Source organism: Plutella xylostella, chromosome 9 (assembly GCF_932276165.1).
Source record: "Plutella xylostella chromosome 9, ilPluXylo3.1, whole genome shotgun sequence".
NCBI classification, from domain to species: Eukaryota; Metazoa; Arthropoda; class Insecta; order Lepidoptera; family Plutellidae; genus Plutella; species Plutella xylostella.
The window spans coordinates 3,772,525-3,786,969 of record NC_063989.1 but is presented as its reverse complement, the minus strand read 5'-3'; the positions used below and the strand labels follow the sequence as shown (position 1 = coordinate 3,786,969).

At 37.8% G+C, this 14,445-nt stretch overlaps 2 protein-coding genes across 2 annotated transcripts; one reads left to right on the top strand and one right to left on the bottom strand.

The window, feature by feature from the left end:
• Positions 1 to 350: 350 nt before the first annotated feature.
• On the top strand, positions 351 to 2,031 carry LOC105387054 (signal recognition particle 19 kDa protein). Its single transcript, XM_011557724.3, has 4 exons — positions 351 to 541; positions 633 to 810; positions 1,482 to 1,621; positions 1,884 to 2,031. The coding sequence occupies exons 1-4, from the start codon at positions 486 to 488 to the stop codon at positions 1,951 to 1,953; spliced, it is 444 nt and encodes a 147-aa protein (XP_011556026.2). The 5' UTR covers positions 351 to 485; the 3' UTR covers positions 1,954 to 2,031.
• Positions 1,951 to 5,987, bottom strand: LOC119691015. Its single transcript, XM_038107286.2, has 5 exons — positions 5,717 to 5,987; positions 4,259 to 4,345; positions 3,750 to 3,812; positions 3,536 to 3,634; positions 1,951 to 3,448 (listed from the first exon to the last, which is right to left on the bottom strand). Exons 1-5 carry the CDS (start codon positions 5,772 to 5,774, stop codon positions 2,121 to 2,123), a joined length of 1,635 nt encoding a protein of 544 aa, XP_037963214.2. The 5' UTR covers positions 5,775 to 5,987; the 3' UTR covers positions 1,951 to 2,120.
• Positions 5,988 to 14,445: the final 8,458 nt, after the last annotated feature.

Sequence of the window (14,445 nt, the reverse complement as noted above, 5' to 3'; positions counted from 1 at the left end):
TTTAACTAAGTTTTAATAATTTTCGAAAAACTTTTGTAAAATCGCGCCTACTCTTTTCAAAAGCCCGCCAAAAAAAAAACGATGGAAATGTCAATGTCAACCACAGACTACCATACATACTGACTATTCCAGAAGTCAAGTCAAGTGCCCAGTCGAGTCGTTTCGTGCTGACTTGTGCTCTAGAACGCATTTTCTTGTGCTCAAGGAACATAAAATATGTACTTCTCTAAACGAGAAGATCGTGCTCGTGCAATGCAATGTGGTCGTGCCGTGCCGCGGGACACAACCAGCGTCCGTAAAATAATCTGTGTTACGATTCTGACAGCCCGGAAATGACTTGTGGCTGACATGACAGGTGAGGTGACATTTCACCATAACTTGATCCACTCCGACACGTATTTACTATTTATTACTAAAATTAAAGCTTCTATTTTATTGTGCTAGTTATTTGTTCAACGCGCGGTGTATCTAAAAGCTATTAAATAATGGCTGCTATGATTACCTCTTGGAATCCACAAAAGAAACATAGTGAAGTTGAAAGGTTATTTCTCTCTCTCATCAATATGATTTGTTTTTATTAGGGTTTCTTACAAACAGGAGTGCTAATACATGTTTGTTACATTCAATTACAGGTGGATTTGCATCTACCCTGCATATATTAACAGTAAAAAGACGTTGGCTCAAGGCCGTAAGCTACCCAAATCCTCTTGTGTAGAGAACCCTACACACCAAGAGATCAGAGATGTGTTGGTCAGCACAGGTCTTCGCGTTGGCGTAGAGAACAAATTATATTCCAGAGAGAATAGTAAGGTGAGACTAATCAAAACTATTGCAATATTAGCAGCTTCCAGAGTACCTACTCTACAATGTAAGACATTTATGGTTTAGGTAGCATGGTATAGATATGCATGCAATGCAATGATATTCTAATATTCATCATAAGTGTATAGATTTATGTAGTACTATTAATGATCACCTGCATGCACTACAGTAGTATTGAGAAATCATGGGACATTTAATATTTTCCCAGCTAAGAAAAAATATACATAAGTAAATACATTTTGTTGGTCAACATTATAAAAAATAACATTATTATAAAGAATAAAATTAGCTTAAAACCCTGTATGTATGTACCTGTTAAAGTCTATCAAAATTATAAGTTACAGTACCACAAACTTATCTGTTCCGGTGAGAGCGAATTAAATTGATCCATATCTCATTATTTAGTAATGATTTATATATTGATATAGATTAGATGGGTTTATTGAAACCACAAGAGCGAATTACCACTACTGGCAAACTTAAAATCTTATAGAATGAAGAAATATTACATATTTACGTGAGCTGTCACCAGAACAGATAAGTTTGTGGCACTGTAAATGTGATTGTATTAAATTCAAGTTACATTTGAGTGTGAAATAAATAAGTTAGGTACCTACTGTTATTTTTAGAACCTGACCTATTTTGTCTATATTTTCTAGGAAATGATGTACAGAGGCCGCATAAGAGTGCAAATTAAGAATGATGATGGGAGCCCACTGAAGCCCGAGTTCAACACAAGGGAATCTGTCATGAAGTTCATCGGAGAATCTATCCCTAAACTTAAGAGCCGCCAAAACAGGTAAGTTATTAATTTTATTTATAATTAATAACTTCATTGTAACAACCTATATCCAAGCTCATTAATATCCTAATTATGCACATAGGAACTTTAGACATAGTTTGACCGTAATTGTATTGCTGCCTTGCTTGGACAAATAGATATAGAAATATATTATTTTGTGCAACTCAGCAATATTCTGTTAAAGCCTAGGATGAGGTTAATTAGTTCATGCTATTAAAATTATTATGATTCTACAAAAATTGTTTCTGTATTGTTTCAGGCCCGCGGACCAACAACCTCAGGCTGCTCAAACTAACAAACAGGGAAAGGGAAAGAAAGGCAGAAGATAAATTGAAATAATTTATTAGTGTCAATATGTGTTTTATATTTACAGTAACATACTTACATTAAAATAATATCTCTATTCACATGACATTTTCCTTACAATAATCAAATTTATAGACAAGCCTATTAGAAATATTAGCACACTGTCCAATGTCCATTACACAATGGAACTCTAGTCTATATAAATCGCCTTTTCAGCAACCTCATCATCAAGAAACTTGCCTCGTGTATGACTGTACCCATCGATAATCATTACCACTTTCTTGTTTGGGTCCTGTTTAGAAACTTTAGGATAATTATTGATTGAAATTACTGCTTCATCTGTTGCACGAACGTCTTGATCTTTTGCGGTATGTGAGCCACTTCCTTTAGAGACTCGTTGATTACTGGTGAGATGTTGTGTGACACTGACGAGGCTTTCTCCATTATCTTCCGTGGACTGTATGGGCTCTGCAATATTGCCGACTTGATATTTGGATACGGGTCGTCCTCGTAACTGTCTATTGAGTTGTCTACTTCGAACAGGTTCTGTATATTCTGCCGCGTCTCCTGAATCCTGGTGTTGATCCTCGATTTCAGGTTCATTGAGGTCTCCTCTAGTTTCTCTAGAGGTGAGAGCAGCATCTGTGATGGCCTCGATCTCGTCGACTCCTGCTCTATTGTGGGTGTCTGTGGTTGTTTTGACTCGAGGTTTTCCGTCTGCGTTCTTCCGCTTGCCGCTCTTCTGGTTGCCGCGGGCTGAGATCCTCTTCTCCTGTGTTCTAGCCTCGTCTCCGTGTCTCCCAAGTCCTCTATCGGATCCATCGCGACTTGCACCGTCTCGTGCAGTATGATCGGTATCTTCTTCATCATGCGCTGTATGGGCGTGATGTCCTTGGCGTCCGGTATGATGTTGACTATCTCCATGATCCCCGGTGATATCTCCTTGAAGGCCTCGGTGAAGTGAGGCGCGGCCTCCCTCACCGACTCCATGATGGTTTCTCCGACGGCCAGCGGGATCTCCTGCAGGTAGTACGGGTACGTCCGGATCCGGTCGGAGACGGCTGACGTCACCATCGGCAGTATAATAGGTTGCCTCGGAGGGAGCCTCGGCCTGATCATCCCGGTCAAACGGGACCGCAAAGGCGGGAGGCGAGGAAACAGTAGCTGTCTTTTTCTTCTGTTGAGGCCGATATTGCTGAGGCCGGTGATGCGTGTGGGCGCAGGGACAGTCCTCCTCGTTATCAATGACGTTGCGATGGATTTGTCGGGACTTCGTCTCGCGCTCGATGTATTCGCGTTCGTGGACGCCCAGCAGATCATCGAACAAAGAGCCAATATCTTGAAAGAGGGGCGCATACTTCTCATTGAACTTGCCATGATTGAGAGTTTCTCGTTTCAGAGACTGCCTATTTAGCTGAAGTGGTGATTTCGGAAATATAAACTTCGGTTTCAACGGCAGGTCGATTTGAAACTTTTTGTTCAAGTTCTTCGGCTTCTTGATGTTCAGTTTTAATGTTTCTGTAACGATAACGTTATAAATTAGTAGGTACTCAGGTAAAGTAACTTTTAGATTATTACATTAGCAATGAGTGGAAAGTTGATTACCTGTTGCCTCCTTAAATTGCTTATTCAGCTTACGTTTCAGATGCGAGAGTGTAGGGAGAGTGTAAGCTTTGTGAGGGAAAATGCGGTCAGCGAACGTTTCTGAAATGATAAAATATTTATAAGATTCCGTAATATATTACTGTAGGGTCATAAACAGTAACCCGTAGTTATTCATATTTCATAACCAGAAAATAAATATGAAATGAAAAGGTACCTGTATTTTTGGACGTCTTGCGTAATAAATCCCTATTTGTAAGACTTTGTTCAGTCGAAACGTCTGAAATGAGAATAAAACATTTTATTTAGGGAAACCAAATAAATTGTACGCTTAGACTGTACGGGTTCAGAAACATGAGACTCCAGTAGGTACGTATCTATCTATATCTACTACGAGTATATACCTATGTAGGTATACACATAAACATTAACTTTATTGTGCAACATCTATACCTATTGTGATATAGGTAATAATAATAATAATTAAGTAGGTATAGAGGTTGTCCTAGTAGGTACCTTCTTGTCTATACAAATATAAGAATATTTTAGCCCGCGAGCTTTCGAGTTTTGTGCCCCAGTAGGTAAGTAAAAGTATCTAGGTATGTTGGTATTAAATTTATTATATGTTGGTATTGTTCACAAATCTCCGTAAACTCCTAGCACGGATCTTCTCCTCTAACTCAGCCAGTTAAAAGACTTTATGCTTGACTCTCCGTTGAGGCTTACCGTGGATACCTCGGTGTCCGGGAGGCTTCGACCGTCGCTCTTCCGCCGCTATGAGCTCGTTTAGAGATACTGTCTTAGCAGCTGAAACTGTAAACAGAAGCACACAAATAAAATAGCTGCTTAAAGTTCGATGATAACTGTCGACTGTCGACCCACGACCCTACCTATGATAATATAAGATAATTATTAATTTAATACATTAAGGAGCAATGAAAAAGTTTCACTTACAAAATGCTGACACAAAATGGCCTTATTTTTTAAGTATAAACATTTAAGTACTTGAACACAATAATTACGTTTTTATCTACCTAATTCAATATTGCAGAGGAGACGGCAACATTAAGCTAGCCTTTTGTTTAAGGGAAATTTTATGTTATCGTCACTGAAACATTTTCATTGCTCGCGAGTGTTGATTGGAAAAATACCCTTTAGGTAGGTACAGTGTGAAGTTTTATCATTTACATCACTGATAATAATATTCCACCTGTACAGGTAGGTACATAGGTATTGTTCATCCTAACTGGGGTGTAAAGCCATTCACATATCCGAAATTCAACAACAAAAAAGTAAAATCCTGATACAGTCGTTATTTTAACTGTAATCGTAGCGGGATTTGTACCTATCTAAATTTCCTGAAATAGCGGGCCATTTTGCTGAAAATATAGTTAGTTTGTAACTGCATGGTACGGGTAGATATTTATGTACACATACAATGTTTTGTGATTCGAATATTTTTACTAAAAATATACGAACGGTATACATACCTACATAAACAATCAAATCCTAACTAATCTAATATTATAAATGCGAAAATTACTGTGTCTGTCTGTGTTACTCTTTCACGCCAAAACTACTGAACGGATTTGAATGAAATTCGGTATAAATATGGTCTAGATCCTGAGAAAAAACATGCTACTTTTTATTCACACGGGAAAACTTTTTAAGGCGAAGTGAAGCTCGCGGACCAGCTACTAAAATACTAATTCGGTTATTAGGGGGATTTAGGTGGAGTTTAGGACTGAATTGACCTATCGTTAATTCAAATTTTTAATTCACATCAAATTAGCTATAAGTACTTATAAGACAGATATTATATGTTAAAATATGCAGAATACTTCTTTATAACTATTAATAACATATAATTAGGTAGGTATGTATCACTCCCATGCTCATTGTATATGTACTCCTATGCAGGGTAGACAAAGGTGCATTGTTGCTCTTAATCAACGCAGCTACTTTTAAGCTTTTAAACCACATAGTACCTAAATAAGCATGCTGCCACCAGTCCCGAGAGCAAATTTATATATTGAAAGTATTATTATCTGCCCGAGGATTGAACCCGGTCCCTCAAATTTTATAAACAGTAAATATGGTCTAATTATCTTATGTATAGTTCATACCTCCTGCCCCAGTATATTTACGGTAAATATCATAATGTAACAATTTAAAACTACTTACGAGGTGGATGAATAACACAACTAATCACAACAAAGTAAAGAAATCTTCTCATTTCCATTGTGTTGCATTTTAGTAGTCACACACTCAGTACACTCACTCACGTTTGTTTTGGTAATCACCGTTCTTTTGTTTTTGTAACATATTTATAACTTTTCTGCTGACTCTACGGGGGCAGTCACGCTGCGTATGCTGACTTTACGTTTTAACCGTGCTGACAATTTCATACCTGAGAACGTCAAGTTAAACAGAACTTCAGTATGGAATACGCGCTGTGATTGGTTGATTTGTCGTTGAGTAGGACTTAGGCTGATTCGTCGGTTTATTTATTTGAGTAAGAAACTAGGCCAAAAACTGCTACATTTGCATATTAGATATTAGTATAGGAGGGTGTCTTATGTGTTGATCTTTATATTTGTGATGCGAATAACTCTCCATACGATGTTTAATTGACTTAAAGTTCCACCTTTTTATTCGAAAACTTTCTCTACAAAATTGTTTTCTAAAAGTTGTTTAATAGGAGAAATTAAGTATCTATTATACTGAAACGATTTTATTCACTTCGAGCCATTATATTTCCCAGTTTTATCTGAAAGCATTTAAAACTTTTTTATAGTTACTTCCTGTGAGGTAACATAAAAATATAATACTTTCGTGTAGTATGGCACTTTCACCTACAACCCATAAAAGTCCCATGGATGGAGCAATTGTTGTTGTCCGTTAGGATTTAGGAACAATGTTGACATTCCCCAAAATCGCAATAAATTATCACATAAAAAGTGAAATATACAATAAAAATGGCACTTACATAGCTACAAAATGTTTCGATAAATAATAATCCGTTGCAGCCGGTACAAAGTTATTTAAACGTCGTCAATATGGGTTCTGTTGATAATAAAATTATCGATTCAAAATGCAAACTAACTACCGAATTACATCTTTAAGTCAATCTACATAATTATCAGTAATAATTATCGCCTATTCTAGGTACAACATTAAATTTATTCCCATGCGGTATAAACAAAACATGGCCAAGTTACGTTAGTCCTCAATGAATGACATCAGTCATCCTTGGAGCAGATTCAAGGACAATAAATATCTGTTTTTTAGCCGTCACTGCGCCTACCGGCCATGATAAGCTGAATACGAGTAAAGATAACATTCAGGCTAGACTTCGATTGGTACTTAGTGGCTGGATCAGGTTAGTAGCCTATAAGTGAATAGAAGTGCACGGCGGAATTCTAATAAATGGTAGTTAAACAAAGGAGCCGAGGCACGGAGGGTCCCGTCGTTAAAATATTACGACCGTCCGCCGATACCGACGGATGAAATCTTTAATCATAGATCTTAAGTTTTCCCTACAACTTTGTGGTTCCGTTCCGATGTAAAAAGTGGAGGTCCCTGGGAAAGTTTCTTGATATATAGATAGTGCCTTGCTTTATAAAAGTATCTACTTATACAGATACCTATACTTACGCGAAATAAATATACCACCTATCATATATCTAACTAGGCATGTATATCTCTAAATCAACTCCCAAAGGTACTTTATCTATAAAACCAAACGGTTATGCCAAATGACTCTTAAAAGCGTAACTAAGTTTTATTGGGGTTTCGCGACCTTTGATTTGGCAGAGTTATCGTAAAATGAAATTGGAGCACTAAATACACTAACCGGCAGGGAATCTTGCCAAGCAGATAGGTAATTAGTGATTACTAGATACTTTCAATGGTTGTATTTAGAATTCCAGTCGGAAAAAATCCGCATTGACACCGTAGCCGGTCTTCGGTTCTAGGAGGAATGAAGTGAAAACGGCTAAACCAATTAAGATTAAATTTGGTGGGAAGTTCGGCGGGAAAACATTTAATAGTGAGGCGGAGCAAAGCTTATGGGTACATCTAGGTAGGGAGCTTGGATTTTTTTAATGGTATAAATAATATGCATAGTAAGTAAAAAAAATATAACTAAGTAGGTATATGTACTTACAAGTAATTAAAACATTGTAATCCGTTAATGGTTCGCATAAAAATATTCCTAATAACATAGGTTAATCCTGATTGTAGAGAAGAACAATACTAATTGTAAAATAAAATACATGACTGAGAATATTTAAATAGAATGGAATATTGCATTGTATATTATTTATAAGAGAGTCATTCATTACATAGAGCATAGGTATGAAATTTAATAGAAACTGTAAATTAGTAGTATATTTTTTATAGTTTACATCTCTGTACTCAAGGCAACAGTCAAAAGTAGTCAAGATATCTGCTATAGTAGGACACGATTTTATGAGAAACATCATTTTTCGATTTACTTGATGAGAAAGGATTCTATCGGACGGAGACTAATACGAATCTCATTAGTCAAAGTAATCCCCCGAAAGGCGGTCCTGAAAAAATAGATATTTTTTTCTATTTTTTATGACTATCCCTCTTTCAATGGAACTGTCTAACATTTTATTTTCCGGTTGATAAAGTGGCCATTTTATTTGTACGCAAATCCGAAGGCCCGAAGCGGTCGGCTCTTTCGATCGTTGGTCGGTTACTTCCTCAATTTACGGTCGGCCATTGCCCGGAATAAGTATCGTTGTCGTCATGCCTCGTATACTGCGGGGGATTTATACATCCCCGAACTACCCGCGCGCGGCCAATCTACTCGGATGATACTCGCTAATACCTACAACTCAACTCCACCCGGACTTTATATCTCGACAAGAGAAATTTAAAACCAAGATTTCAGTCTTGTGGTTCCCGGGGCTCTGTTTGACGGTTCTAAAGGTTGTTTAAGAGGCCATTCTAGAAACCAGCGGAAAAATAAAACGAGGGTTTGTACCGCATATTCGGGCGGCAAGTTATTTTGTTTTGATGTTGTCAGAATGGCTTGGCGAAATTGTGCACAGAGAAATTTGCCTCTAGAGCCAGTATATCGAGTGCAATGTATCTAAACAGGCTCAGACTGGGCGCGGCCGGGAGGCAGCCCGTCTGACCTCCGCACCGACCAGACAGTTTTCACGTATCCCTGCGTTGTTCCTTATCAGGAAATATGGATGATCTCCTAAGCGTGTCGGTGATAAACAGAGGTGTTTATCACCATGGTGAATGGATTAAGGCCCAGCACCCCTGGCTCCTTTAATCAATGATTGTGTATTGTTTTGTGCTGTATTATATAAGTAATATATATATGTCAATGATTGTATAGTACACATTTATTTTGTATTCCTAAAGAACTCAGCGAATTAATTATAAAAAAGTTTTACCTTTTTGGGAAGTAGGTAATTATATTCAGTTAATTTATCTGTCTATGTATTTGGGAATACTAGATCGTTTTGTGAGCGGATTGTTTTGTAGATTGCTTACTCGTAGTTTGTTCACTCCAATAATAGTTAACTTCCAATAAACCCAAATAATAGTTATAAATATCCTCCCACTCTATTCCACCGTCACCAGGTTGTTATTGGGCTGCCTCTTATATATACGTCTCTCACTTAGGTCAAAGGTTACCTAAGAGTAAGAACGATGCCTAAGTATATAATTTAATCGAATATATTGTTGATGATCAGGGCGGACGGGTCTCCGCCCGGCGAGGGTCTTACTTGCTGTACCGATAAACGGATTTGGGTGGAATGGCGTTACTCCCGCCTAATAGAGTGAATCTTACCCACGACCATTTACGAGACTTAAATTATTTGGTGTTGTCGTAAAAATATACATAAAATAGAGTAATAAATTCAATACACTATCAGTTTTTCGAATGGAATCGTTTACCGACTAAAGCTGAACCGAGCTATTGAACTATTCTAGGAACAGATGAAATAAATGAATTCTAATCTATGGAACTGTAAGCTTATATTCCGTGGAAATTGTAATAACAAACACACATACAAAACTTTTTTCCTCTTACTAATAATAAGCATTGAGTCGTAGTTAGTACACCCGAGTACGCGTTGTTCTATGATAATAATACTAAGGGTGATTATAATTACTATTATTAAAAAAATAACTTTAGGTATACCTAGTGTTATTAAAGTGTGACTAAGCCGGTATAACTCTTACCCGAAATATCCTGTTATAAACGTGGACATTCACAAAAATAATCTTATTTGTACAGTAAAAAACAACATTTCAGTGTCCCTTTGACTTATGCAATATTATGTAGGAATACCTACCTACCAACTTATAGATGAAGAAGTTCTTTGAAGCGAAATGAAATTCCTCGGGTATTCCTTTCCTGGTAGTTCGCGTGATATGAGCTGCAGTGCGCCGTGGGATTACGCGATTGCACTAAAACGGAAAATTCTTTAACTGGGCTAAACCTATGTAGGCAGTGTGCACAAACAAACGCACATATCTAGCTAATCCAATTTGCTCCTCCTGTGTTTGCCCCCGTTTTTGCAACGGAAAATCTGTTCAGAAGCGGGTTTGTCTGGAGCCCTTGCCGTCCCTTAGTAAAAAGTGTAGAGTTAAAAAAACGTCATATACCTACCATTTAAATGTTTTACTTGTAAGATTTTGGCAATATATGTACGTAAGTATACATAATTACTTATAATATGTATAATTACTGTTTCATCTTTGATATTAGGTACATAGTCCACAAACTACATTGGTTACCACACCACTCCTGTAAAGAAGTTTGATCCTGTGAAACATGTGAAAAATTATCTGAAAAATATAAAATCAACGCAGAACGAAAGTATTTTCATTAAGTAGTCTTCAGCTCACAAGATTTTCTATCATGCATACCTACTAGAAATACCTACTGTATGTACGTCATATATACGCAAATTGAACTCTACGCTAAAGTTACGAACGTGCAAATAATGAAACAATAATAATGTAAGCATTAATTATAATTTGCTTACAACAATTCGCACAACGACAATGTAGCACGGTGTGTCATTCAGACATTGTCTAACAACTTCCGCTTGTTCAGCACCAGCAGTCAGCACCAACCTTGACACATGAGGACGATATTAACACTTTTATTGTTTATATTATAAATGGTTTTATGATGAAATACAACTATGAGCACGCGCATCGATTTTTAAAATTCCAAACATATTGGCGCCGGTTACTGATTGGTGAATCATCAGTATTGTCAATCGCTAAATATCTACTGCTTGGAATACTTAGGCCCCTTTCAACAGGGACTAAGATGTCTGTCCTCGGCGTTCCTCTCCCTTATTCAGGCTCGTATGTTTTAATATTCCATGTAGGTGATAATAATCTTGTTTAGTGAGAAGAAACTAATACCTGACTACTTCTTATCTGTGATTTGCCTAATAAACCAAGAGGCAGTTAATACGCTGTAAACCAGTTTATGCAGGGCCACAGGTCGACATTGTAGACCCTGGTAGTCAGTTTAAAACAAAACTGGAATAGGGAGTTGGCATATTGCCTCAGTTGGGAGTTTTACGGCCGCTATCTGGGAGTTTATGCCTTATAAAATGTCCTGCTCGCGACGGCCCGCGCGCTTCTGCCCCTGTATTACGGAAATCTCTACCACTTTAGATATGAATTCAATATTTCAATTTAATGTAAGTATCTCATCTATTTTGTCGTTTAGATTTTGCTTAAAATACATCATTGATGAGTGAAGTCTCAATTTTAGTAAGTATGAACGTGACTGTGTTTGCTTACAAATACATAATATTGCAATTGATGGAACGAATGGCTGGGACTGTATCTTTTTTAAATTATGCAAACTATCATCAGCCTTAGTTACATGTGGTAAGGGATATATACTTGAGCAGTATGTATTGTATTATATAGGTTGTCTAGTATACAGGGTGTACAGTATAACTCTCGTATTTGGGCCAGCTAACCTTGGCGGTTAATAGAGTTAGTCGTCTTCCGCCCCGCCTGGCGGCTCGCCGGCGATCACCTGCCCGGGGCTCCGGCCGCTCCCAGGCTGCCCCCATTTCCTATACAGTTACATACACACCCTCACACAGTTGACGGACTAATATAGCTGGCAAGTATAGCTTACAGTGTGGGCCTTAAAGCAATATGTAAGCTGTACTTTTAATTTAAAAACGCTCATTTTGTAGTAATTCCCGCCTCTGTATAGTTGATCTGAAAAAGACAAATAGGAAGTGTAGATATAGGCCACTATAGCCAGTCATATTTCACCATCAGATAGATCCATCCGAGATTCAATATTGATCCATACAACAATGCAAAGTCAAAGCAACCACTAGACTAGAACATGATATTAGATGTCTTGCAAGTGACGTACCAATATGCACACATGCTCTGTAGTTGCTGTACATATGTACTTTGACACTTTGCATATGTATCAGACGGTAAATAGAATAAGCCTAACTAAACACTACATACGTTTTCTGCTTCTGGCTGTCTTGTACACTCCAGTCTACGTAAACGTTTTTATGTAGCGAACACAAACATTGGTACAATGGAGACAAGGGGAGATCCAGGCTCATGCATGATTGTAGGTAAGGGTACGGTTTCATAGAGCAAATAGTTTTTGTTCACCGCCGCGCCGGGCAGATGGGTTAAATTCAACCGAATCAGCGAAAGCTAGGGACGGCCATTTTGCTTACGACTGATGTTAATAAATTGTTTTTCAGAACCTACGTGCCTGACATCATTATACAATTATGCCTTAGCAGGCTATAGATGTCTAAAATATTCACAACATAAACAAAAGTCTGGTAACGACCGGACTACTTTGTCCTATACAAAGGACTAGGTACAGCTTGAATATTGGATATCCATCCCAACAGTTTGCCTAACCAGTAGCCTCCACACATGTGTAGCCATGCCCTATATGAATCCCGAGATACGCCAGCGAGTCCACATTTTATATCCGGGCCAGTTTAGTGTGTCCCCGGGGAGGTCCACTCGGTCGTCGGATAAATACGGTTGACAATTTTATTTGTACGCAAATTCGAGTAGTCGGGTCCAGTGGAAGGTAACGAGCGGCCGCGACGGATGACTTTCATTTCCCCTCCCGCGTTCGTTTATCAACTCGTCCGCACTGGCCAGTGGCCGCTGACATTCCACTCCCGTTTACAACGTCATTATTCGTTCAAAAGTAAGTTCCGCTATTTCAATATGCTAAATCTAAATGCTCCCTCACTTGTTTATTCTTTCAGGATATTAAAGTTCTGCGCTTGGTTTATACGATCTAGCTGAATATCACATTCAGGTCATATTGCTTTCAGGTTTCAGGTACCTTTATTTCTAGATCGTAATTTAAGTCTGGACCTACTACAGCCCGTTCTGTTTAAGTGTGCTCGTAGAGAGAGAGTAATAAACCCGAACAGAGGTAATAACAATACAATATGATAGGAAACTTGTCTAATTACGTCACACGGTAGACACGGCTGCCGTCAATAAAGCTATGCTCACATGAGTTTCAGTTTCATCTTAAGGGAGAGAGGGATTATTCTTTTATTGTTATTAAACTTTATACAGATATTTATCTACCTAACAAACTGAAGTGAACGTAACACCGAGTGAAGCAACAACTGTACTTTGTTAACCTAGTCAGCTACAGAACCCTAAAAAGAGAAAATAAATTATCTCTGTCACGTAACACCATTTAATACGTTAGGTCGGAGACATCCACAATATGCCTTATCATAGTCAATCAATACATTATACGAGCTATAACCCGATGCCACACTAAGATCCATATCATGTATCTATGATTTGATAATGGGATATCAAATATTAATTGTAAGTACCTACGTGCTGCTAGTCGCCAATTAGTAAACTGAATATTGGCTGTAGATTGCGGCGAGAGGACACGTATCGTATGTCTATGGGTAACCGTAATCGGTTACTGACATAGTAAGTGGTAACTACACACATACCGTTCAGAGTTAATATTGAAGTAAGTAATAAAAAAATATATATGTGTAAGATGAAAATTGGAAATACTCATACATGGATTAAGGTGTAATACCTAACTATGTTTGTTAATAAATATGGTGACAGGATTACAGTCATAATATCCATAGAACAACACGGACTCGGGTGTACCATAATATCGAATAATAAAGACTAATTTTGATGTCAGAGGTAAAATAACTGTGAAGGCCCAGCACATTAGAGGTAATATACTCTTATGGTCCCGAGATGGTAAAGACAAAACATAATCATAATGCTACATAACTACAGTTTCTTGGGACACTGGAACAAACAAAATGGACCATCAGAAACCTCAACTTACACAGGGTGTTGTTATAGTCATCAATAGTGTATAGCAAGCCGATATGGGGTCACTCAGAGGCTCATTCTGGGCAATTATGTTCCGCGAACAAAAATAGAATCTAATGCTAGGTAACCAGAAAAGTTCATTTTTTTTGTAAATTTTCTATATTAAAACAACAACAGTTGTTTGTAATGCCTCTGAGTCTTAGCGACTTTCGACTAACTTTTTTAACACCCTGTAGATAAATATTATTATATTATTGTCACCCATGAAGATTCACACGGGCATAATGTGAAGTTCTATACGGCATTAAACTTTGCCGTATTCGGGCCCTGGAACCGTAATAGTCACATTTGCCACAGTAATAATCGCAAACTACCGATAGGTTTCACAGATACGAGTGGGAACAAAGACGAGTTAGATCCGCCGAAAACAATAGACCACTGCCTTCAAATGTGGCCAAATATTGGTCCCTCCGGATATACAACTGCTATATTGGTTTGATTTAACGAAGCGTAAAATTTACTCCGTCAGGGTTGTTTTCTGT